At 34.8% G+C, this 26,671-nt stretch overlaps 1 protein-coding gene across 1 annotated transcript in view; it reads left to right on the top strand.

The window, feature by feature from the left end:
- Window positions 1-26,671, top strand: part of Adamts20 (ADAM metallopeptidase with thrombospondin type 1 motif 20) — a 156,939-nt gene that overhangs the window by 5,559 nt on the left and 124,709 nt on the right. Inside the window, exon 3 of the mRNA XM_076852774.1 lies at window positions 11,776-11,935. Coding sequence (XP_076708889.1) covers window positions 11,776-11,935 — 160 coding nt within the window. The remainder of the gene's footprint in view (window positions 1-11,775; window positions 11,936-26,671) is intronic.

Here is a 26,671-nt window from a genome sequence, read left to right as displayed (position 1 = left end):
TGGCAAGGAATTTGTCATACCTACTTGGCTGATGGCTCCCAGCACTTACTCTTGTCACTTTTTGAAGTCTTTGTATTTACACGTTTTCTCTTTTACTGAATCACTGAACCATAACTACTGTTGTTTAGTTTTCTTCCCAAGTGTTGGGCACAACAACCAGAAGGGGCTGAGTCTACCAGAAATTTTCTTTGTTTAACATGTGTAACTCCTGCTTTCCTAGTCTTTCCTTCTCTACAGTCATTCTTTCCCACAAGTATGAGTATTTATTTATGTTATGATATACACTTTTCTGAACAGAGATTTATTTATACATCTTCAAAATCTATGGTAGATATGAAAATGAAGCTGGATCTTAAAATTATCTATGAGTAGTGTAATAGATAATCAAACGCCATTATTAATCAATTGATAGAATGTGTAGCTATCAGGACTTAATATTCCTATACTCAACTGTAAACTTATATAACTTTGACAAATGCTCTTGCCAGAGTTGGGGTCAATATTTAGTAAATTGCAGTATTATTGTCATGTACTTGCCAGGATGTGATGCATAAATTTTCCAGAGGTTATTCCTGCCAATCCCTCTGTCACTGGTAGCTCTCTTCTCATATTACCTAGGTGTTCCCTTCTTCCAAAGTCCCGTAGGGACTAACTTGACCACCTAGTCAGCTAACTTCACTATTTCTTGGTGGGATTTGAAGCAATGCAGTCTTTTTGGTTGAAGGAAACAGTTTCCAGATGTCATAAAACCAGAAACTGCATCTGGCTTATACAGTTTTCTCAGAGAGCAGCTTGCAGTGGCTATGTGAAACTTATTTGAAGTTTCACATAGGAACCATTCTGCAGCCTGTCAGGCTCTCCTGCTCTTGGATGACTGATTATTGAGTTGCTCTAGTAATTTCTTGTTCAGACAGGAAATAAAAGTATGGAAAGTATCAATGGTGTCTGTACTATTTTTTGTCTGCTCTGGAAAAATTAAGTTTTATCAGTTTCCAAACTTCCTACATTCCCAGAACTAATGTAGTCCCAGATCATTACATATGCCATTCTTTATTTATATTTTGTTGGAAAAACTCGTAATAGTTTTAATTATTCATGTGCTTGCTCAAATATTTGATCAAACAACAGTAGAGAGAATTTCCTATACATCTACTTTCAACATTCTAGAGTGTTGTGGTTCAGGTTTTCAAGAAGCAAATGTAAAGATGGAGTTTTGTTCAACGGAAGTGCCTGTGCTAGAGAAACTAAGGGGAGACTTGGGATAGGGGCATGTAAGTGTGAAACAGGTGAAGCCAGAGGATGAAAATGTTGGGTAGAAACACCCTAGGCCACTTGAAAGTACAAGCAATCCAGCAAAGCCCTTGAGCCAGACATGGCTGGGAGAAAAATCTCATACCTCCTCAAAATAAGTCTATTTGGTATTCCTGCCACATTTGGTTACTGACTGGGAGTAGTTTGGGGAAATAATGGTGAGGTAGCAAATGTTGATGGGTTTCAAAGTGCCCTTGTCCACTTATGTTTGACATTCTCAGAGCAGTGACACCATGCACATAAACACTTAAGACACAATCTATTAAGTGCTGTTAAAAGAGTGTATAAAAAGTTCTATGTGAACTTTGAGGAAGGAGGTGTTAAGGGAGTTGTGGAGGTCTGTGCTGGGGAAGGCTTCTGTTATAGTTTAGATATGAGATGTCCTTAAAACTCATATGAGAAACAATGCAAGAATGTTTAGAGGTAAAGTTATTGTGTTTTTAGAGCCTTAATCTAATTGGTGCATTGATCCACTCAAATGGGTTAACTGGGTGATAATTGGAAGCAGGTAGAGAGTGTGGCTGGAGGAGGGAGATCACTGGGAGGCATAATTTGGGGGGTATTTATTTTTTTCCCTAGCAAGCCAAGCTTAGCCTCTCAGCATCCTGGTGGTAATATTCTGATCTTCTTTCCTCCTCTGCTGTGATGTTCTTCCTTACATCAGGCCTAGAGTAATGGAACCATCCATCCATGGACTGAAACCTCTTAAACCATGAGCCTTAAATATATTGTAAAGTTGTGAATGCTTTAACTGTATATTGCAGGATAGTTCTGTGTGATAGGAGGCACATCTCTCCTCAGCAACATTGTGCAAGCTACAGAGAAGGCAGTGAATCACTGAGAACCACCGTTGTAGTCTACTGTGGGTGAGGGAGAAAGGTTACCTGAGTAATGTTGTAGTGAATAAGAATAGGTATCCATGGAAGGTGAATTATTATAAACAGTTGTTCTTTCTCAGCTGTGGGGCAGTTTTGTCATTTGGCAATGTCTGGAGATGTTTTTGTTTTCATAGCCAATGGGAACATGAGAAAAGCATGGTACTGGCCAAGTATGGATAGAGACTAGGATTGTTGCTAAACATCCCACAATCCTTAAAAAACCCCATTATAACAAAGAGTTATCAAACTGTCAGTAGTGCTGAAGGGGAGCAATCTTGCAGTTGACCTATTAGAATTTGCACTGTAAGAGCAGCAGACCAAAATGATTCTAATGATGGGGCTGAGATGAATTAGTGATCTCGAGGCCATTAAACAAGAAAGGCCGTGACAAAGGAGCAGGTGATAAAGAAAAATTCTGGAAACATTTATTTGATTCAATCACAGATTTCCTTTAGTCTTCATAATTATTTAAATTTATATTTGCTCTTCTCTCTGTATAGAATGTCTTTTATTTCAAATTCTTACCTATTCTTCATGACCTATTTTGAGCTTTTCTTCCTTTTCCCAATCTACTTGCGGCAGTGTTGATCAGGCCTTTGCTCTACTACTATGTAATATATAATGCATGTATACTTTCATTATATATTGAATTGAAGTTACTTGTCTACATTTCTATCTCATTAATAGACTTTAAAGGCAGAAAATATAGTCATATTTATTTTAGCAGCTAATGCATTATATAGAAATGCTTAATGTGTGTGAATGAATATGCTAAATAGTTAATGTTCATTAATATGTGCCAAATATTTAGCTAGTCCTGCTTCATATTAGCCATTCAATGCAGGAAAATTATTTTAGCAATTTTAGTTGAAGTACTTGGACATTTTTATAATTTGTGTATGATTAAATATTTTCAGATATTACCTAGATTAATTGCATTCCATTTGTCACATTATTCATATGGGCTTACATCACACCCTGGTGGTTTTATTCTTGTTTTTCTTATCATAATTACACTTTTCTATAAAATATATTTCAGCCATCCAGTTTACACTAAAAGGAAGAAACAGAATGCTCATTCTTTTCAATAAATACTTATCATTTAGTACCTAGCAACCACTATTAGTTATTGGTCATATAGATTACCTTTCCAATTGGAACAATATTGTACTTTTAAATTAAAAATATATCCATAAGCTAGATAAATGATCTATTACCATGGTAAAAGCACAGAGAAGACATACTGGGTCTTGACTTTTTCATCTCAAAGGAGACACATACAATTCTTTGTATATTCTGTTGATGAGAACTTGTTTCCTGGCTTCACCATGATACAAAAAGTCTGGGAAATGGGGAGTAGTAGTATTCCCATGAAGAAGACAGGAACATAGATATTGGAGATGGCTAACAGTCTCTACCACAGGCTGCCCTTCCATTTACCAAACAGCCCTTTGCTGTTCTCTTGCTACACAGCAGACATACTCTTCTTGTCTATGAATGCTCACAGTTGCACTTGTTCTGACTGAGATTCTGTGGTCTCTGAGTAATGCACAATATTCTCTATAAAGTACAGATGTAGTTCTTTGTTACTTGGCACTTTGTGAATTAAAAAGACCAATTATTTGCACCCCCTGCAAACCCAGCATGACCAGCGTGGGCGGTATCCTAACCTTAACTTCCTGTAGGAAGAAAGCAAGACACCTAGTTGTCACTGATCTACAAAAAATTTTTACTCCTTCTGGGGAGGAATTGTGGAGACCATTTGGTTGGCAGGAGGGGAGGAGTTTCCTCATTATGTTTTGTGATTCATTTTTCTGGAAAGTCATCAGTTACCTGCCTTCTATAAGGGTCTTGTCCTTCCTCTTCCATTACTTATCTAAATGGGTTCTGAGGGCACTGCTGACTGGAAAGGAGGGAAGCTTCAGGGGTGCTGCGATAGTTCTGGGGGCTTATAGTTTATTTTACAATGAAATTCGTCAAAAAATTTTGAGTCAGGCTCGTGATTTCTTTGCTAATATAATCTGTCAAAAACTGATTTGGCTTCTCACTGCAGATCAAATTTTGATAATTGCTTTAAATTATTTTCCTGTGACAGTTGCCAAAGACATTTATATTAAATCTTATAATGCTAAGAATCTATTTTAGGGAAAAACAATGTATTGGATTCTCACCCTACTAGTAAGACAAATAAAACTATTGCTCTATTACAAAAGTAAAAGAAGGGGCTTGGGATTTGGCTCAGTTGGTAGAGTGCTTGCCTCACATACACAAGGCCCTGGGTTCGATCCCCAGCACCAATGAATGACAATATGTTTATGATCTTTAGATGGGGGAAAATACAAAGGGAAATACACAAATAAAAAAATAGCTAGATTTGCCTAAGTAATAATTGAAGAGTATTACATGTCAAGATAATTATGAATAAATTTAAAATAAGCTAGAAAAATATATGCTACTAATAAGACAGATGGTTTGGCATATTGATAGCATGTCTCCCTCTAGTTAATCTATGTAATTTTTGTTTTTGTTTGTAAGTAATATTGCTTTATACTATTTTGACAATATATCATGAACATATTTCTTTTATATATATAAAATATTTTTTTAATTTCTATTATTTAAAAAATTTCTATTATATTTTTAAATTTCTATTATATATCTAAAATATTTTTTCTTTTCATTGTTGTAATTTCTCACTGTTATGGTGATTTTAGATTTTATGTCTTTGTTGACATTTTAGGGAGAGTTTGGGAGAGGCTGACCTGAGGACTGCTACTCAGACTTTACAAGAATGTGGCTGTTTCCTTGATAATTGTCTATTTTGTTGAAGTTCATATGACTTCAAAAACACCTCAGTGCTTCAAAGAAAGAGAAATATTATAGAATTTATTCCTCATTATTGAGGTTTCTGGGATTCAGTATTTGAACCTGAGTCCTCTGGCATTATAAATCTTGGGTAGATGAGTTCAGTTGTTTTTATTTTCTTGATCCTGATGGACCAGCACTTGGTAAAGGACCATTCTCTTTAGGTGAGGGGTCAGCCATGGATTTCCTTTCTATTGTCTCTTCTCACTTTTACAGCATTCTTACTTTCCCCAACTCCAGATCTCTAAAGATCTCTAAAGATCTGGAGTTGGGGAAGGTAAAGAATGCTGTCAGAAGAGAAAAGTAAACTTTACCATAAATTTTCTGCTTTGTTCTTCCAGATCCAATTCTGATATTTTCTTCATATTGATTCATTCATTATTCAATACACTATTTCCTAGGTCTGATCATTGGTGTTACAATGAGGAATTGTCAGGGAGAGAAACCTTTATGCATTGAACAGACTATTCCAGAATAAATATGAATCTCAGAGTTATTGTTGGGATCTTTTATTATGCAACATTTGTGCTCTGCCTGTGGTGCAAAGGGTGACTATAACATGTGTGTATTTAATGGAGAATTTTTCATCCTGTTTGAAACTATGTTCAATTCTAAGACAGTTATTGAGCTCCTATTATGAACATTATCTTAATGTAAATTACATTTTGTAGGAAATGGAACAAATAAAATTATGCAGATAATTGTCTTTTTAATTCACATAGTGCCAAGTGATAAAGATCTATATTTGCACTTTATAGTGTTTTATAGATGATTCTGGTGAGGGTCAGAGATAAGAAATAACTTGCTCAAAGTTCCATGAGTGCAAACATAGTACACATTTCTTGGCTTTCTTATAAATATGTTTAGGATATGGTGTATGATTAAAGATGGGAAACCATTACATATTTCAGAAAACAGTTCAACAGTACCTTATTTTCATATGTTGTTCTCCAGTTGCTACTGCTTAATATGAAAACTGTAATGATTTGGGAAGAGAGTTAAAGGGATTTGTGTCTCGTGCTTGTTTTTACCCTTTAATGAAATCTGAGAGCACATTATTGGTAGCAACAGTACATGTGTTTGCCATGTATTTGAAAAAAATACATGGATGAATGCCACAATGCTGAAATAAGAATATTTTAGGGAAAACAATTGTATAAAAATCTTCTAAACATAAGAATTTTGGCCTGTGGAAATAAATTGGAACCAGTTGTATAATTATTTACTGCCTTTCAAAGCAGCTTGGCCAATAGATAATCCTTATTCTAAGAAATTAGGTACCCTTGCCCAAGTGGAAATTTAGTTTTGCAGATTCTTAATAGTCATTGAAAGAAATTATTTTTTTGGAATTTGATTGACATTTCTCATAAATCGAATTGTAGTGCTCATCTGCAGATAGGTTTCTAAAAATATGGCATGATCTAAATGTAATTCTATGAGCCACCTGTTTTGCTAAGTCCTCAAATTCCTTACCAGGTTCCTTTCCAAGTTTTTTAAAAAATTAAGTGCTTCCTTAGGAGCCTTTAGGCAAAACCTTAATATTTTTATTATTTGAACAGGAAATTCCCTTTAATGGGATGGATTATAGAAAAACTCATGGAAGTAAAATACTTCTAGGTCTCTCACTGATAATTCAAAAGAGAAATCATTTTTAAAAAACAAGTTATTTCACATTTTTCCCCGAATTTTATATTTTAAAACATGAAGGTTTTGTTTAAGAAAGAACCTTTTAGTTGCAAAGGCATTATTCTTCGCAAGCTGTTCTAGCACAACTAAAAGGAGGTGCTGATGAGTCTGGACTGAACTATATTTGCTTTATCTGATATGGGAGCATGAGCTGGATCTATGTGCAGTTTTATTGGAACATTAAAATAGAAGTACCCCATAGTCAGATTTTGAGCCCGGGGAGCATGAAAGAAATTCCACAGGTATAAATATTTTCAGTATTATTTGGGAATAGCATGATGTTCTTCAAAGTGGTTTTGTAGTTGCAGTTAGCTAAGTAATAGGCTAGTTCATGTCTATTTGCATCTTTTTCCTAGATATCACATTTCCCCTCTTCAGCAAGCTTTTTTTAAAAGGCAGAAAGGGAATTTTGCATGGATCCATGCACTCAGATTTCAAAACCAGTATCTTTGTTACTTCTTATAATTACAGTTGAAATTAGTTTTATGATAAAATAGAGAATGCTAGAATTTTGGTACATACTGAAAATATTTGATTGTGGTTATATATTGGTAGCATTAATGAAATATGCTAGGGGACAGGTCACTAGGAAACTATCCAGGAAATAGATAAAATATCTTAATATGTATAGTTTTGCTTTTTACCAAAAGACACTAATTTATAGTTAGTATATCTGATGGAATTTCTTTAACTTTTAAACCATTTAAAATATACAATCCTAATAGCACATTAAGAGTTCCTAAATATTTTAGTTTTCATCAAAGAAAGACAATTATCATGTAAATATATCCCAGACAAGTCTCAAGACTACCATAACTTAAGAATGTTTAGAAAGAAAATCAAAGAATTATTAAAGGGAATATGAGAAAAATCTCAGATACTATCTTGGTTCTCATAATTTTAATTTCTACAGAAATATTGAGTGTCCATTTCAGGCAATGTTTTAAATGTTTGAATTGTAAAGAGAGTAAAAACACTGATCTAGTAATTATCGTAAAGAGAACTTTATGCCTATAATTGCCATAAGTATTTAAATAGCATTAGTGTTTTTTTCCATTAAAATAGCAATTTAAAATATACCTTTATTATTTATAATAGAATTTAAAACAACCATTTTAAAGTTGTCTATAAATTATCTTAACATATTTATAATTAAGAAATGGAGTGTCATTCACTAAACCTGTGCTTATAGTATTACCTATAATTCAGTAAATCATTTCTGAAGTGGTTCTTTGCAGAAATATGCTTTTCTAAGTGGAAAAATGCTTAGTTTTAAGTATAGGTAAATATATATTTGTATATTCTGAGGTGTGATGATGAGTGCTTTTCAAAGTCAAGCAGTGCTGACCTCTGCCGATTGAACCTCATATCCTACTAGTCCATTTTTCCTGGTTGGCACAGCTTTAGCTTTACCGTTTTCTGTCACCTGGACTTGTCAAGCTTTCCTTGTCTCTAGGCTATTTGGTTCCTGTTTGGAATGTTCCCTGGAAGTTTTCCATGGCTACCTTCTTGTTATTCCAACTTCAACCTTGCTCTCCCTTTGCGAAGGTCTCCCCACCTGTTGTTTTCTATCTTTTTGATCTAGTTTTTTTTTTTTTATTGCACTTATTGGTGTATTACATTTTTACATGTTGTCTGTCTTTTCCTATATAAGTTCTTTGAAGGCAAGGATTTTGTCATGTTCACTTTTGTATCTTTAGCTCATAAAACTATGTCTAGTCCATAGTAGGTACATATGAAATATTTGTTGATTATTTCATAGAACTTATCAAAATTGGCATATGATGACTGTGTAGTGTAATGAGTTAAGGCATGAATTGTTGAGCTGGGCTGTTCCTCTTCTCACTTACTAGGTGTGAGACTTGGGGACTAGTTTCTTAACCCCTCTGCTCCTTATTTGTCTTACTTGTAAAGTGAGGAGTATATCATAATATGTTTCAAAGTTATTGTTAGTTTGATATATGAATTATGTATGAATTAATATATGTCAATATAGAGGTATACACACACACACACACACACACACATATATATATATATATATATATATATAGAGAGAGAGAGAGAGAGAGAGAGAGAGAGAAAGTCAGAGAGAGAAGGGGGAGAGAGAGAGAGAGAGAGAGAGAGAGAGAGAATGAGAATATGATATCTGATATTGGAGTAAAGCCATTTTTATTATATATGCCTACCTTAGATGATTTAGCCTCACTTGACCAGGGAGAGAGAGGGCAATTGTTTGGATATATGTATCTCACTAAATTTACTTTGGGTTAGCAGTAGTTTTTCAGTTAATATTATTATTTTATAGTATTTATTGGTGTAATATAGGAAGATGACAGTTTTACGTCTATCTTTCCAATTTTTATACTTCTGTTCTCCTTCTTTTATCTAATTCTGTTGTATAGTAAAGGGAATCTTTGTAATCCTGACCTATGTGAAGTGATTTGTTATGTCTTCATTATGCTTGATGTTGTCTTTTTGGTTGTGACATAATTTATTATGTTAAGGAAGAATCCATCTATTTTACATTTTAAAAAATAATATTTATTTTATCAAAAGCCATGTGACTTATTATTTATTATGGATTTTATTAATGGATTCCTAATATTGAATCATACTTGCTTTCCTATGATAAGCTCCATGTATTAGTCTTTTAGTATGATGCTGGATTTTATTATTCCTTTTGATAATATAATTTTGGACTTTTACCTTGATATTCACATATGAGCTTGCTCTGTATTCATTTGTTGCATTTTAGTGTTGTCATTTCTAGATTTTGATGTTAAATTCACACTAATTTCATAAAAATAATTTGGATTATTTCTTCTTTTTTTATATTTTGGAACAGTTCAATAATGGTGGAATTATCTGATCTTTCAAGGTATGGTGGAATTCTTTTGTGAAACCATCAAGGCTGGGTTTTTTTTTGTATTTGATGTAACTTGGACATCTTTTTCTTGGTAGAAAGGGATCTGTTAGGATATCTAATCTTTTTGGATTCTTTTTAGTAAATTATATCTTCCCCCCAAGTCATCTCTATCACTCCTTTCACTGTCTCTTTTTCTACTTTCTTCTGGCATTGATATCTTGTAATCAATCTGTTCCAGCTGCCAAACCATCACTATCACCATTACCATTATTCAGATTTTTCTTCTGGGTTATAGCCTGTCTTGTAGTTGCTAGTTTTTTTTTTTTCTATCACCTCTAACATTAAATCTTACTAAGTTAAATTTCATAGCTTATGGTCTCAAGTATTCATTCATTTAGCATATATTTATTCAATATTTGGTATGTGGCAATCATACAAAGAAGAGTACAAGCAAAGCCCTATTCTCATGGAGCTTATATTTCAGTGGATTGTATCACACAAGTTACAAAGAAGCATAAATACAAATGTATCAGGTGATAAGTGATATTAAGAAAGTGAACTGGGATATAGGGACTAGAGAGGTGGTTCAGTTCCATTTTGTATAGGGTGATGAATGTTGAGTGGAGATTCCAAAGAAATGATAACTGGAAACTCCCATGAAGAAGTGCTTGATGCAGGTTTAGTAAACAAGTCCCTGAGGTGGGACTCTGTTTGTCATGTTTGAGAAATAACAAAGGCACCAGGAGAGAGCTCTAGTGTGAGATAAGATGAAAGTAGGAGAAAAGAAAGACAGAGCCTAATTGTTGTCAGTGTGTGCTTGGAGGAATGGAGGGGTACAGAGGGGTGGCACATCACATAGAATATTGAAGAACATTGTAAGAACATTTGATTTTATTGAGTGACTTTCCTTAGTTGTATTTTTTTTTCTTTTTTTCCTGGGGAGTGACATGATCCAGACTTTTGTTGAAAACAATTATTATGACTGTATATAGAAGCTAGATTACAGAAGGCTATCGATTTAGTTCAGGAAGAAAGACCATTAGATTTGATCATAGATATAGTGCTATATGGGAGAAGTCATTTGATTTTGGTTACACTTTGACAGTTGAGCCATCATGATTTGCAGGTGGACTGAATGTGGGATTTGAAGGAAAGAACCATGCTTGATTTCTCTAAAAGAAGTTTTGGTCTCAGAAATCTAAAAAAATTTAGGCCATTTACTGAAGTAGGGAGTGTTTTTTAAAAACAACAAATTTGGACCCGGAATCTAGAGTATGGCTAGGCACCGTGGCCCATGCCTATAATGCCAGAGACTCTGGAGGCTTAGATAGGAAGATCACAAGTTCAAATCTAGCCTCAGCTACTTATTGAGGCCCTTTGCAACTTAGTGAGATCCTGTCTCAAGATAAAAAATAAAAAGGGCTGGGGATTTAGCTTAGTGGATAAGCATCCCTGGGTTCAATCTCTGTACCAAAAATTTTTGTTTTACTTAAAATAAAAATTAGAGCACACAAAAAAAGAAAAAGAGTATGGTTTTAGACCTCTTAAGATTGGGAATGTTGTGTGAATGATGTCAACAACATTTTGGGTGCTGGATTCTGGAATTCAGAAGACAGGTCTTTGTGAAAATTCTTTCATGGCTCTTCATTGCTGATGAATCCAAATTTCTAGCACCACATTCAACAATTTTGACCCAGCCTACTTTTTAGTCTTGATATCACATTATTGCCTTACACAGATTAAATCAACCAACCTTTGCTATTTATAGACTATTCTATACTTATCTTTTCCCATTTTGAGGACTTTGCTTTGCCATTTTTTTTATATCTGGAATACCTATTATCGCAGCTCTGCCTATTGGAATATTATTTAATTTTTCATGACTTCATATATATAAATGAAGAAAGAAGAATGAGTCTTGAAAAGGAAATTTTTATGTACATTTGTGGTATTTTTGAACAGGCTCTGCTGTTTTACTTCTGTGTGCTTATTTTATTTTACTTTTTTGTCATGCTAGTGATTGAACACTGGGCCTCACTCATGCTAGGCAAGCACTCTATCACTGAGCCACTCCCCTAGCCCTATGTGCTCATTGTAACCTGCGGTGCAATGTGTCTTCTTAGTTACAGTTGGAAAAATGTTGACTTTTGTTTTCTTTATTTTCAGATGGGAACATTTAAAGCACATGATGGTGAATATTTCTTAGAACCTATAATGAAGGCAGATGGGAGTGAACATGAAGAAGACCACAATAAGCCACATCTTATATATAGACAGGAATTGAAGAGCTCTTTTCTACAGTCTCACAGACCTTGTGAAGTTTCAGGTAAACTATAAAGTCAAACTTTTCTGTTAAGTTGTGATATAATTCAAATCTTCTTATGGTTTAGCTTTTACATATTTCCTTAAGTATTTAGTTACTTTTAATTGAGAAATAAAAATCATATATATTGGGCTGGGGATGTGGCTCAAGTGGTAGCGCGCTCGCTTGGCATGCGTGCGGCCCGGGTTCGATCCTCAGCACCACATACAAAGCAAAGATGTTGTGTCCGCCAATAACTAAAAAATAAATATTAAAATTCTCTCTCCCTCTCTCACTCTCTCTTTAAAAAAAATCATATATATTTACCATGTACAGCTTGTTGTTTTGAAATAAGTATACATTGTGGAATGGCTAAATTAAACTAATTAACATGTATTATCTCGCATAGTTTTTTTTTTTTTGAGGTGAAAACACTTAAAATCTACTTTGTAATTTTCAAGATTCTAATACATTTTTATTAACTGTAGTCACTGTGTTGTAAATATATCTCTTGAACTCATTTCTTCCATTTAACTGAAATTTTGGTTTCCTTTAACCAACATCTCCCCAACCCTTCCCACCTGCCCCTGGTAACCACCATTCTACTCTTCTGTGATTTCAACTGTTTTAGATTTTATATGTAAGTGAGAGCATATGTTATTCAATATTGAAGTATATGATTTTTAAACAATATTTTGACTTGTAAGTATCTATTAGAAATTGTCTGTAGATAATTTTTTGTAGTAAACTATGTTTAAATTCAAAAAAAGGGATTTATAGGGAATAATCATACGAAATTTTATGTCAGTCTGTCATCCACAGTAGTGTGATTTGGTTATTCTCAGCAGAATTTTAGATTAAAAATACAACTGAACATAAATAACAATATCACATTGCTCAGTTTTGCATGGTTTTAATTTTCACCAGTGGAAATAAGTTGCACATAGCTGTGACTCTTCCTTTTTGCTCAGCATTGTTTCTGGGTTCGTCTACATTAGTGTGTGGAGCCGCAGTTCATCCCTTGTCATTGCTGCTCAGTCTGCATTTGCTGAGTGTATCAGACACTGGTAGACTAACTAGTTCCTGCACTCGTTTTCCTCTTGAACTTGTGGCTTCTTTGTAGTTTTTGCTAATACAGAAGATGCCACTGTGAATGTTATTGTCCCTATCTCCTGTGTTTGAGAATTTCTCCGTGGCATATAAATAGACGCTAGATAATTCCACATTGTTTTATGGAGAGGCTTTTTAAAAAAATCATATTTATAGTTCCAGCAATATAGGAGAGAAGTATATTTTCATCATATTTTTCCTGTAAAATTCAGACTACTGAAGATTTATAATAGATTAGAATCTGGAAGTCATAGATTACTACAAAGTATAAATCTGCTACCATTAAAATACTTTACTTTATACATTGTATAACAGTTGTTTTTATTGAGTTGTGTCCATATATCTACGTGAATCTTCATTATTTATAAATGGTGTACTATAATATAGTGTAGAAAAGGCACCTGCAGTTATCATCAAAGTACAAAATCTAGACAAAAGAGTGGGATTAGAAAGGATTTATTTGTGATTGTAGGTGTCCATAAACTATAGTTCCAAACACTGTGATGCCATCTGTTTTGGGATATAATGATATGTAGGCCTTTGAAGGTTTTCCCTGGGAATGCACTTCTTAACCTTTGCTATTATAAGGGTGCCAGTTTGGAGTGGTTCTCACTGTGTCTAAGGCCCTGTTTTAAATCTATTGACATAATAGATGCCTTTCTTATGCTTTTAATATGAGCATAAGGGTTTCATTTTTATGGCTTCAAAGAAAACACAAATGGGTACAGCTTCACAATAGAACTCTACAGAAGGCAGCTTATGCTTGTTCTGATCTACCATTCAGGAGCAACTTGTTTAATGAATTGTTTAGCTTCTTAAGAAGAAAACCACCAAGTAGACATTCTGAATGCATAAATGTTTCACATAATGATATGCAGGGTTTCACATTCATGATCAGCGTTAATTATCAGCAAGAAAATGATTCAAGTAAAGCTGGGTTCTTTTGTTTAAAAATATTTATACTAAAGATTTATTTTAAAAACTACAAATAAAAAAAATGAATGGAAATCCATAGGATTTAGTTTTAATCACGATATACTTTTTTCAAAATCTGTTAAAATGTATGAAGTGGTATTCATTCTTTTCAATAATTAAATTCCTCCATTTTTTGGTACAATTAACATGTACAGTTTTAATTACTAATAAAGGCAATCAATTAATGGCCTAAAATTAGCTACTAATCATCATTTTGTTAGTAAAAGTGAAGAGTTGTGAATGTAATTAGTGAAATGTCATCCAAGGTGTTTTTTTTTTTCCTTCCCAATTCACACATTGTTCAGACATACTTTCAGGGTTTTCTTTATTCTAATCAGCACACCTTCAGGAGAATCCTTCAAACAGGTGGGCCTATGGATTTAGCACATGAGCTAATGTGATTAAATGGAGAAGGAAAAGTGATTTCTTTTTTTTGTTTTTCTATGGATGGTTTTAATTTGTCATGAACCTAATGTGTTACAATTCATAGTGGCTTCAGCCTTGATGAATTAGATTAAATTGTTTCCAAGGCCAGAATTCACTGTGTGTCTTGAAGCCATACAAATTAAATTTGGTAGCCAGACCTAGCCATTGTGTATACCAGGTTCTTAGATGTCAGATATACTCTAAGTAAAAAATTCAGGGGAAAGAGCAAAGCAAGCAAATAAGAAACCCCACAGTATGAAAACAAAATATCAAACAAAAACCCCACCCAAATCACCACCCAAACAAAATAAAATAAATAAAACTTAAGGGGAAAGAAAAATGTCTCTGAATTATGTTGAGTATAATTCTTTATTGCTTGTCCTCCAAGGGCCAATCCAAGGGCCAATCAAGAGACTTTGTGATCCCCAACCCCTGCCCCACATCTGAATGTCTTGGGGTAGGAAGGAGGATCAAATGTGAGTGAAAAGTGAAATGTCTTTAAATGAGTTTTTAGGATGTTGACTGATTTTTAAATTTCTGTGTTTTTCTTGAATTTTTCTAAATTTATTTGTTCATATAGTTATTGAGTCCTTAATATTACAAAGTATATAAAAATTGATTAGAAAAGGGCTGTAGACAAGAGAGAGCATAGCATTTTGCATCTTCAGAATTCTGATGTGTGGAGAGAAGAGTTACCCATTTATCATTTCAAGAGAGCAAGGTGCAGATGTGTGTGAAGTCCTGGGAGGCTGGCAAGGCCACAGACCTGAAAGAACTTTAGGATTTCGCTGGCTATCCCATAGGCATTGGGGAAACAAACTTTAAAGCAAAGAAAGCTCATGATCTTCTAAATAAATACATGAATAAATAAATAAATAAATAAATAAATGGTATTACTCAGTTGATATGGTGCCTTTTTTTTTCCAGATGGTTTTGGAGCAAATTATATTCTATGCTTGTATAATTATGCCACAATGAACCCAATGTCATGTATAACCATTATGCACTAAAAATGATAGTTTTGGATTTGAATGAAAGGAGACTGAAGGGAGGGAGACTAAAATTGAAAAGAAGCAGTCTGACAACAAAGGATTGAAATATCAAACAAGTGAAGTACACATTAAAAAGTAAATTGAAGATAATTTCCTTAAGCATTTTCAAAACTTTGATAAGATTTTAAAGATTTTTATTTGTGAGTAATCTATTTGCATATTTCTATGAATTTATGAGAACTGCTTTTTAAAAATATTTTTATTTTTAATTGATATCTTTAAAAAATAAATGACAGCGGAATGCATTTACAATTCTTATTACACATATACAGCACAATTTTTCATATCTCTGGTTGTATATAAAGTATGTTGACACCAATTCATGTCTTCATACATGTACTTTGGGTAATGATGTCCATCACATTCACCATCCTTGCTAATCCCTTGCCCCCTCCCTTTTCATCCCACCTCTCTACCCTATCTAGAATTCATCTATTACTCCCATGTTCTCCCTCCCTACTCCACTATGAGTCAGCCTCCTTTCAATAAAATTATATTTTTGTGAAGATTATTTCCCTTTCCTTTGAAGATAATAATTTAATCAGGATCTGTCTGGGGAAAATCCAGATGGTTTTAGTGTCAGCAGAGGCTACAATGCACTTATATGTAGGACCACCTGTTTGAAGGATTCTCCTGAAGGTGCACTGATTAGAATAAAGAAAACCCTGCAAGTATTTCTGAACAATGTTTTAACTGGGAAGGAAAAATGCACTTAGTAAGCTGGAAGTATGGAAACAGAGTTTGAGTTCTGAGTTTGAGACCTACACCTCTCTGGTTGTAGCCAGAGTAGGAAATAGTTGAGAACTTAATATGTTTCCTTTAATTTATTTTTAATTAATTAGTTAATTAATTAATTTTTGAAATATTTATTTTTATTTACTTATTTATTTTTATGTGGTGCTGAGGATCGAACCCAGGATCATGCGTGCAAGGCAAGCTCTCTACCACTGAGCTACAATCCCAGCCCCCTTTAATTTATTTTAAAAAATATTTTTATTTTTATTTGACATATAGTAATTGTATATATTTATGAAGTACAGAGTGATATGACAGAATGTGCAATGATCAGGTTAGGATAATTGGCATATCTTTCACCATAGACACTTATTATTTCTTTGTATTGAGAGCATTCAAAATTCTCTCTACTAGCTGTTTTGAAATATTCAATTAATTGTTAACCATTATAGTTATTCTAGTGTGCTGTAGAATATTAGAAGTTATTCCTCCTCGCCAGCTACAACACTGTACCCACTAACAATGCTCTTTTCATCCCCCTCCCCTTCCTAGGCTCTGGTAACTGTTTTATTCTCTACTTCTATGAAGTCAACTTTTATGTTTCCACATGTGAGGGAGAGCATGTGGTATTTGTCTTTCTGTGACCATTTCACTCAGCATCATGTCCTCCAGTTCCATCCACATTGCTGCAAACGACAGGAATTCATTCTTTTCATCTATGGCCATATCACCCTGGATACTCTCAGATCTGGCCAGTTTTCTTCTTAAATGAATGCCACAATTAGATAATTTATAGCTATAGAAATCAAGTGATTACTGGAAATGATGAGGGGAGGTGTCAGAAGGACACCGAGTATCCATAGGGCAGTGAACGCACAGTTTGGTAATGTGGGACCATATTGCCAGATCTGTTATATTTTTTGAAGTAGTTAATATATATATATATATATATATATATTTTTTTTTTTTTTTTGTTTTGAAGAAGGTACCAGGGATTTAACCCAGGGATGCTTGACGACCTAGCCACATTCCTAGTCCTAATTTTATTTATTTATTTATTTAGCTATCTATTTATTTTTGAGTCAGGGTCTTGCTAAATTGCTTAGGGTCTCACTAAATTGCTGAGGCTGGCCTTGAAATTTTGATCCTTCTGCCTCAATCTCCCAAGCGGCTAGGATGACAGGCATGTGCTACTACACCTTGCGGTTAGATTTTTTAAAAATGAGAGCTGAACATGCTTTGTTAGACACCAGTTTGTAATTTCTTAATGATTTCTGAAATCATTGCCTTTTATAGCATTTTAAAAAATTATTGGCCAAGAAGGTGTCATTACAGAAGGATTGTAAACTTGGCTATCACCGTGGCTGGAATTTTGAATTAATAACTTGTTAATGGTGTTTTCAAGGTGAGCTCAAGCTCTACATATACAGAGAGATGAGGATAGATATCTCATTCTCCTGCCCCCTGTTTTACTGCAATCTGCTCTCTCAAAGGTCACATGGGACTTTGACCTTCTACTTGTCAAGAGCAATACTCTTAGTCTTATTGTTACTGTTTGGGGAGTACATTTCCCAACTCTCAGTCAACTTCCCCTAATTGAGTTTCCATTCCTTTAGGTTCTCAGATATGTTTTATTTTCATCTTTGCTTCTCTGCTTTCTAATTATTCCTCACATTTCTTTTGCTGGTTGTCATTTTTTTTTTCATTTTATGAGTTAAACATTGTTTTGTTTTGTTTTTTATTTTTGGTACCAGGGAATGAACTCAGGGGTACTCAATCACTGAGCCACATCCTCAGTCCTATTTTATATTTTACTGAGAGACATGGTCTCACTGAGCTGTTTAGCCCCTCGCTTTTGCTGAGTCTGGCTCTGAAAACTCTATCCTCCTGCTTCAGTCTCCTGCCCCTGGGATAACATGAGTGTACCACCATACCTGGCTAAGCATTTTTTAAAGTGCTCTTCTTGGCCACCATTTTAAACTATTTTTTATATTTATTTTTATTTATCAAAACATCTGAAGCTGAGGATGAGCATGCTTTACAGTTACAGGATCAACTGATAAATATAAAACTTTATTTTATATTTATTTTAATTTATTTGTTTATGATTTATTTTTTCTGCCTTCCAAATTTTAACTAATTTGAACAATACATAATTTTTGAAAATGCTTTAACTTTAGTTCCTGTTTTAAGATTAAACCTTGGGTGTACAAACTGCAAGATGCTCATGTTTTTTGGATGTCCCAGGGGCCTCTAGAGTCAGCACAGCAGAGCCTGAAGCCACTCTCCCTCTTCTATCTCCCAGTTCAGCCACATGCCCAAGAAGAAGCCTTCTTTCTTTTGGTGCCCAAGTTTCTGTTTAAGCCCAACAAAGGCTATAATGGAAACTTAACAGGTACACCTTTTATTAAGAAAAGATCCTACTCTACTAACCTGAAAAGATTTATTTATATTTTAATGACAAACTATTTGCCTCAATCATTTGGATATCCCCTTTTGCTTTGTTTGTTGATTAGTATTTCCTATTGCATGAAAATAGTTTATTTTCTTACGTGGCTATTCTTCAGTCTTATTGTTACAGTCATGTTCTTGAGTTAAAATGTGTTCCAAACAAACAAAAATCCTACATGATGAAATTTGACCTAATCAGGTTTTAAGGTTAGGAATCCTATGAAGTAGAACTACTTCACTTATACAGCCACACATATCCTTTCTTTCTTCAAAGTCGAATCTCATTGATCCTGTAACTGTGAAGCATGCTCATCCTCAGCTTCCAGATGTTTTCTATCTGGGGTAAAACCTAGAGGTGGTGTGAGTATTGGTTCCATGTGTAGAGGGTTATCCTATTAGCTGACCTGTTGTGCCAGTTGTGTGTTCATCTTGCCATAACAGTGAATGTACTATTACATTATTAATAATATATTCCAAAGAGAAGGATCAGTTTGCCTGTATGTGATACTCATTTTGCATTGCCATTATTTTTTCTGTGGCAATAATCACTAGAGCTTTCTAGTTTCATTTTATTTATTTATGAAATCTTATGTTATCTAGTTTTACTTTTAATAAAGTTAAAGATTCTCAACTAGGGTGAATTATGTGAAACGGACAAATGGTTAAGAGAACCAATATGATATAAACCAGAGAGTTTACTTATGTAGTCCTTAGATGCTATGAAAACAATAGTTCTTTCCAGGAAGGACTATGTGGTTATTCTGAAGAATTAATATAACAAGTTTCTTTTTAAATTCCCTTCTTTGTATTAGAATTATGTGTTTCATTTATTAAACTAGAGAAGGTTTTGTGGCAGACATAATGATTCACTGTTTTCTAGTTTGGAAGGCAAGCGTTTTTTCCTTAACATTTTTTTCCTATTAGCCCAGAAATGAATAGGAGAGGATTTTGAATCTTGAGATATGAAAGAAGCTTTTATACTGATAACCCCTAATCAAAGAATAAACTATTCCAGTATCTTGAATATAATGGTGTCAAACCACTTTTTGTAGTTCCGTGAAGATTTGATTGGCTTCTAATGTTTGTAAAGTTAGCATTTCTTGCTCACTGCTAGGAAGACTGATGATTTCTTCTGGCCCATGTCATCTTGTTGATCAAATCTACTGTTGAGAAGGGATTGAGATTACTGACCCTTTGAAATATGCTGTGCACCTATTTTTCTGTTGTACCTCCATTAATAATGTTTCTATCCTTGCTTTAAATTGGTTTACATCTTGTTTTGAAATTTGCATATAGGATTTTTAGTTATTCTGCAACATGGTTTCTGTGAGTTTTCACTTGGTAGCAATGTAAGCCTCCACTATGAGAATTGAACACATTTCCATTTATATATTCTTAAGTGCTCATTCTTTGAGATTGGTCTACCACTTTGCATTTCTTTTTCCTTCATCTAGTTTTGTACTCTTAGTCCCTTATTTTTTTTTGCTTTTACAGAGACATAATGTGTCTTTTTTCAAATGTAAAAAAATCCCTTTGCTCTAAATATTAGTTATTTAAATTCTTAGGGTGCTCTTCATTTATAGAAATTATATATATGTATATGCATATATATATACATATATATAGTGGAGTCATCAATTTTTAGCACTTTTACTAATTGTACATTATTATAGATTCTTGCTTTAACTAAAAATTGCTATTCAATTGTTTTATAATTAGTGTCTTATTCATTTTCCTATGGTTAATGTACCTGACATAATTTTGCAAGATTTACATTGTGGACTTTAGAATCTGTGGCATAGAATATTTCACAACTTAGTGTATATAATTAACACTACCTTGCATTGTTTTTAAACATAATATGCCTCTATTGTTTCACCTACCAGTTTTAAGATTCTGTTCTATACTCCTTTAAAGTAAAAAGCAACATTTTATTTTATTTTCACCACATTCTTCACAGCAGCTTGAACTATATTATGCATATGATAACTACTGGGTAAATAGTTGACAAATGAGTACCAAAATAACTCTTCTGCTTATAGACAAGTGTGTAAGATGAGAATCATTGAGAAGGTGCTTTGAGGCCTTGTAGAGGGGGTACCCAGCTCAGCTTGAATGTCAGGAAAGACTTACTTGAGAAAATAATTTATTATCTGAGACTCTAAAGATGAGTAAGAATTAGTTAGGGAAAGGGAGGGAGTGGGAAGCATTTTGTATGGCAGAAACAGCATGTGCAAATATCTATAGAGATGAGGCAGCGCTTACCCCATTTAGGGAGCTAAAGGTGGTTGATTAAGACAAAATATGGGGTGAGCAGTGAAATAGCCTTGGCTGAGACAGTCTCCCACCTTTGTTCACTGAGCAGCGCTGAGGTAGTGATCTCCTCCCAGCCTTGACTTCTAGGTAGAGACTGCTGCACACATCGTGTAGACCACATCTGCTGTGTGAAACTGGTCTGTTCCTGGCAGAGGCACCCAAGTGGATGAGAATTTTTTAAGGATTTTAGATTTCTGGATCCTAACCTGTGTGCAAGAACTAAAATTACTCTTCAAAAGTGAACACAATACGGTCTGGACAATATAGATACCCTGTCAACTGTACAGTCAAAAATGTCTAGATTTGCAATGGAACAGGAAAAATCCACCTGTGTCAAAAGAAATCATCTAAGAGGTACTGATGAGGAGATACCTCGGATGTTAGATTTCAAGTACAAACATTATATATCAACAACTATTATGGAGAAATTTAAGATCTTGTTGAAAATGCAGGACCTGATGTTCTTTGAGATGAGGGAAACTCTGAAAAATGACCTAAAGGAAATGCTAGTAAAAAGTGAGGCATCTGAAACAAAAGATAAAGAGCACTGTGATAGCAGGGAAGAGTGGCAGGAAGCGAAAGATTTAGGGTTACAGAGTTTCAGTAACAAAGAGAAGACCATCAAAGAGAAGAAGAAACTCTGATGGATGAAGGAGCCATGCTCACCCTGGCTGCAGACCCTCTGGCATCAGCCACCTTGGAAGTCAGTAAGCAGTGGGGCGACATCTTCAACATTTTGAGAGAAAATGGCTTTGGACCTGAGTTGCAGTGTGAGGTCAAATTAGCATTTAAATATGATGATGAGATGAAGACATTTTCAGACCTGCAAAGAATTTACCAGCCAAAATCCTGTCTTAGAAGAATTACTGAACCGTGTGCTCCAACAGAAGGAAGAACCAAATCTAGGAGGAGGATATGGGATCCCTGTAAAAGGGGGTAACGCTCTAGTAACTTCAAAAAGTGAAGCTGGAGGAACAGCAAGTGATGGCTTGCATTTCTTATTCACCAAAGAGGTAAAAATCACTATGCCAGAAGTGAAGAACTTAGAGACTCGGGAGGAAGAGTTTTCAGAGTGGAAGAATAGAGGAATCCCTACCTTTGAGGTGACAGGAGAAAACTCAGAGACCAACAAGGATGACATTGTTTTGGTGAGGGCAGAAGAGGAAGAAGGGGCCTGTGATGTGGAAGAGGAGGGACAAGAGGAGATGGAAGAAGAGGAGACCTCTGGGGAAGAGGAGGAGGAGTGGTGGGAGGAGGAGGAAGAGTGGTGAGAGGAGGAGGAGGGCGAGGATGACTCAATATTATGTGAGAAACGGGACTCAACCTTTCGCCTTGTTTCTGTGACAAGGACAAGTGTGATGGGAAAGATGGGAGCTCATGAAGAGATTATGGTGTTCAGTAAGGTACGGAATTCTGAGTATGAGGAGGAAGAGGAAGTAGGAGGGTTTTCTATGCTGAAGACTCTTCAAACACAAACATTCAAAGAGGCAGACCTAATCCAGGAAACAGAAACAAACTATAGAACAACTGTGATCGGTGTCCTCAGAGAGATGGGAGAAGAGATTGGAAAAATTAAAAAATGCCTTCCAGATATCTTGGAAACTAAGAATTCAATAGATGATCTGAGGAGTAGAATAGACATCCTTGAAGAAAGACTTTGCATTCTAGATGATGAAATGCACAATTCTCTGAGGATATTATAGATATTTTGGCCAATCAGATAACAAAGAAACACTAAAGGAGAGGGAGGATAGATTCAGAAGGACCAACCTCCTTTGGTAGGAATCCCAGAAAAAGAGTGAAGAGAATGAAGCAGAGGACATACTGCAGGAAGTAATTGAAGAAGATTTTCCAGAGTTTAGGAATTCTAGTCTTGGGATAGTGAGTGCTCACTGGATCCCCAGCGTGATTGAAAAAAACAGACTCACTCCTAGACACATCTTGGTGAAGTTTTTGAATTGTGATAAAGAGAAAATCCTAAAGGCTTCTAGAGAGAAAAAAGAAAACACCTACAGAAAGGCTTTCACCATAGAATCCTGTATCCAGCCAAACTGGCATTTGATTTTCAGGGTCAAACAAAGATATTTTTTGATATGGAAGAATTTAGGAAGTTTATTTCTTGTGTACCCACTTTGAAAGAATTATTGGAGAAAACAAAATAGGTGGCTGCAACTTACACTCTCCTCACCCCAACACAGATCTAGAAAATTGACGAATACAACATCATGTCTGTCCAGAAGAGTGGGAGCTAACTAGGGATGAGGGGAAAGGAGTGGTCTTACCCAGATGTTAGGAAGGTTAAAGGGCATATTTTAAAAATTTAATGATAGTCATTGTAGTTTGCCTAGGTTGAAGATTCTGTATTACTGAGTGTGGAGGAAGGAATCTGTCCATTGAACAGATGGGGAAAGTAATAGAAATGTACAGGGGAAAGGTGGCAGGGTAAAGTAGAGAAGAAAAAATGAAATTTTGCTGATTGTATGGGGAAGGTATTTCATAATCTTATCATGTATCAGTGAATCTGCTTTTTCCATTTGAATATACTCTATTTTGCTATTAAAAGTTTTACCTTTTCCAAAAAAAAAAAAAAAAAGACAAAATTTGGGACTCTGGGAGATGGCAAGTTGATGTAACACTGCAAAGGTAAGCAGAAGAAAGCTCATGAAGGTCTGTGTAAGCCTCATTGGGGGACTTGGGTTTTATTTCTACAGCTGTCCAGCAGGTATTGCGAGTAGTTCCAGCAAGGGTCCTGGTGTAGGGGCTGATTACCCTTTGCCCTGACTTGTCCTTTACCAATCCCTGTTGTTGGAGGCAGTGGTCCAATCAGCCAGATCTACCCTGCCAGTGGGGTCAGGGCAATGCTTGTAGCTATGAACAAAGAGAGGATGGGAATAGGTACCCAGGGAATTGTGGAAAGTTAGTGAATAGATGCTGGTCAAATAAAACCAAAACATGAACAAACACAAGATGGGCAGTTAAGATACTGAAATTGTAAGAACTTTTGGGGATACATTTGAGCAAAAGGAGATGTGAGTCATTGATAGGAGATTCAGAAGGAATGGGATATTTTTGACAAATGGATTAACACTTAAACTTTATTTGTATTTAGGGAGACAAAACTATGTAGGGGATTGAGATATTTAGAAATAAAATACAGTCTGTGGTAAAGAAAAGAACTAGTAAAATTTTCAGTGCAAAACTGACTAGGATTTTCATTCAACTTATTTCTCCATTATCATGATTTAAATAATTTGCCATATAATCTATCAAATTGGGATTATCTGATGATCACTCCTCAAAGCCTATAGATTAAACAATTTAAAGTAAATTTTTTAAAGAAAAATAATAGAAAATTATGATTGCAACATTTCTAATGTTCCTTCCAAAGCCTTTCAAAGGGACTTTGCAAATGAGAGGCCAGAAATGTAAACTTCTTTAAGTTCATGGTGAATTCACCTGAACATTTAGGACATTGTAATCACAATACTGGCTTTGACTTCAGAGGAAGCACTATGGTTTAAACTTCTTGAGAATGTGGGAGATAAAAGAGCATTTATTCTGGGACACATGACCACTGTGCCTCATTGTCCTGCCAGCACACATAACAGAATAACTGGAATTTCTTGTGTGTAGCATTAATGAGAGTTATTTGAGAGTTTCCTGTATTGCCATCTTTCTTCAAGGCCACTGAATGAATGAACGGCACCAGATTGATCTCAAATCTTTATCCAAAGTAGAGCTGCAAGCTTTTATATTCAAGTTCTGGCTCAACTCTGTGTTTCCGTAATGCAGGGAGGACCAAAGCCCATATTTTTGTGAATATGACTAACTAGTTCCCTCTTTTAGTCTTTTAGGAAGCAGCTTTTCCCATGACTCTGGTTACTAAATTCTCAACATTCTGCATGTATTACTACATGTGACCTTTGGAAGAGTCATGTGATGTGGTATTTAGTTGTAGTAATTGATGTTGAGGAAATCTGAATTCATTTCTTTGTTATGCCACTTACTCATCTGGTAGCTCTTGAAATTTCACTCAACTTGTATCACATGTCTGTTTTAAAATGTGCACAGTAATAGTAGCTGACTCAGTGATGCTGGCAAGAGTGATGATGTAATGATTCTTTTATGCTTCAAGTTTTGGCTGGCCAAAGGAAAGTCTTCTCCACATTTATTACTAGAAGGCACTCTAACTTATGAAAATCTTTGAAATAGAGCATTATAAAATAATTTATAAACTATAAGCCCTAATTCTAAAGTAGTGGCTGAGATTTCTAATGATATCAAAAAATCATAGGGAACCATAGATTTTCATGGTTTTTGTTTTTTAATGCCACTGATTTAAAATATAAGTGTGTTACAGATTTATATCTTATTAGCTATATTACCATGGTCAGTGAATGCATTTACCCTCCCTGTTCCTCGTTTTCCTCCTTTATAAAATAATAATAATAATAGTGCTTATTTCGTAGAGGTTTTGCTAACATTTGAAGTGTGTCAGTACGTGGTAGGTAATAAACTCTTTGTTGGTATTATGTGTATTATTATTATTATTGTTAATATTAGTGTTAATAAGAAAACTCAATAACTTAAAGCTGTGAAGATACGTTAGTTTTCACAATAAAATGATGTGGTCATTTTATTCCAAGGAACACTCGTTCTTTAAGCTGTAGGGCATTCAACAAGTGATTTCAAATGTTGACAGACTAAAATATATGTCCTTGGTTTTATGCCCCAATTTTAAAAATGAATGGTTATGTGCTGTTGGAGAAGGGAAAATATTTTTTCTCCATCTGGTCAAGTACATAGCACTCTTATCAATTCCAGTCTATATATAGATAGAAAAGTTGTGTTGGAAAAGTCGAAGGTAATTTATCTTTTAACTGCTTCTATTGTACACCACATCACATTAGTATTTTCCCTGCCGTGAATTCTGGACTGATAAACTCTTTTTGTCTTCTTCCTCTGTGTATTCCTTTCTTACATCTCCCTCCCTCTCTGTCCTTCTGATTTCTAACTCCATCCTCCATTTTCCTTTCTTTATCCTAACCCTGTTTTCTATTTCCCATGAACATTTATTGAGCACTTAGAACAGATTGCCCAACGGTTTTCTCAGTTTTTAAGGAATTTACAGTTTAGTGGTGGCGATTGTGATAGTGACTGTGTTTAGTGGTGAGCTGATGAGAAACGGAACTCAGACTTAATCTTATGCCAATGTTCTAATGAAAATCTGTTTATCTCATCTTAATAAGGATGAGAAAAAAATGAAAATTTCTAAAAGTGAACATTTTTTGACATAAATAAAATATGACTGGGAGAGACAATAAATTGATAACAGCAGAACTATTTGGGGGGCTCTTTGTGTCTAATTTTGCATTCTTGATTTTAAGAGTGTTCTGAGAAAGACCTGTATGAGTTTAAAGGAAAGGTCATTATAAGAGGAGCAGTTCAATGAACATTTTGAAGGAGAAATGGCAAAATGTGGCAACTAGAACCTACATATGAGGGGAAGGTGAAAGAGTCCATGATGGTGTACAGGTTTGAGTGTGAATCATGAGCACTGGGAGGCTTCATTCACAATAGAAATAGGGGAACTGGTAACGGGAGAGGAAAATGATAAATTTAGTTACATACATGTTGACTGTTAGGTGGCAGTAGGACTTCTATTCACATTATCATTAACAATTTTTGGTAGTTT

The sequence above is a fragment of the Callospermophilus lateralis genome, chromosome 4, assembly GCF_048772815.1.
Source record: "Callospermophilus lateralis isolate mCalLat2 chromosome 4, mCalLat2.hap1, whole genome shotgun sequence".
Lineage (NCBI taxonomy): Eukaryota > Metazoa > Chordata > Mammalia > Rodentia > Sciuridae > Callospermophilus > Callospermophilus lateralis.
Note: the sequence above shows the minus strand (reverse complement) of the source record. Positions and strands in the feature narration are given on the sequence as shown.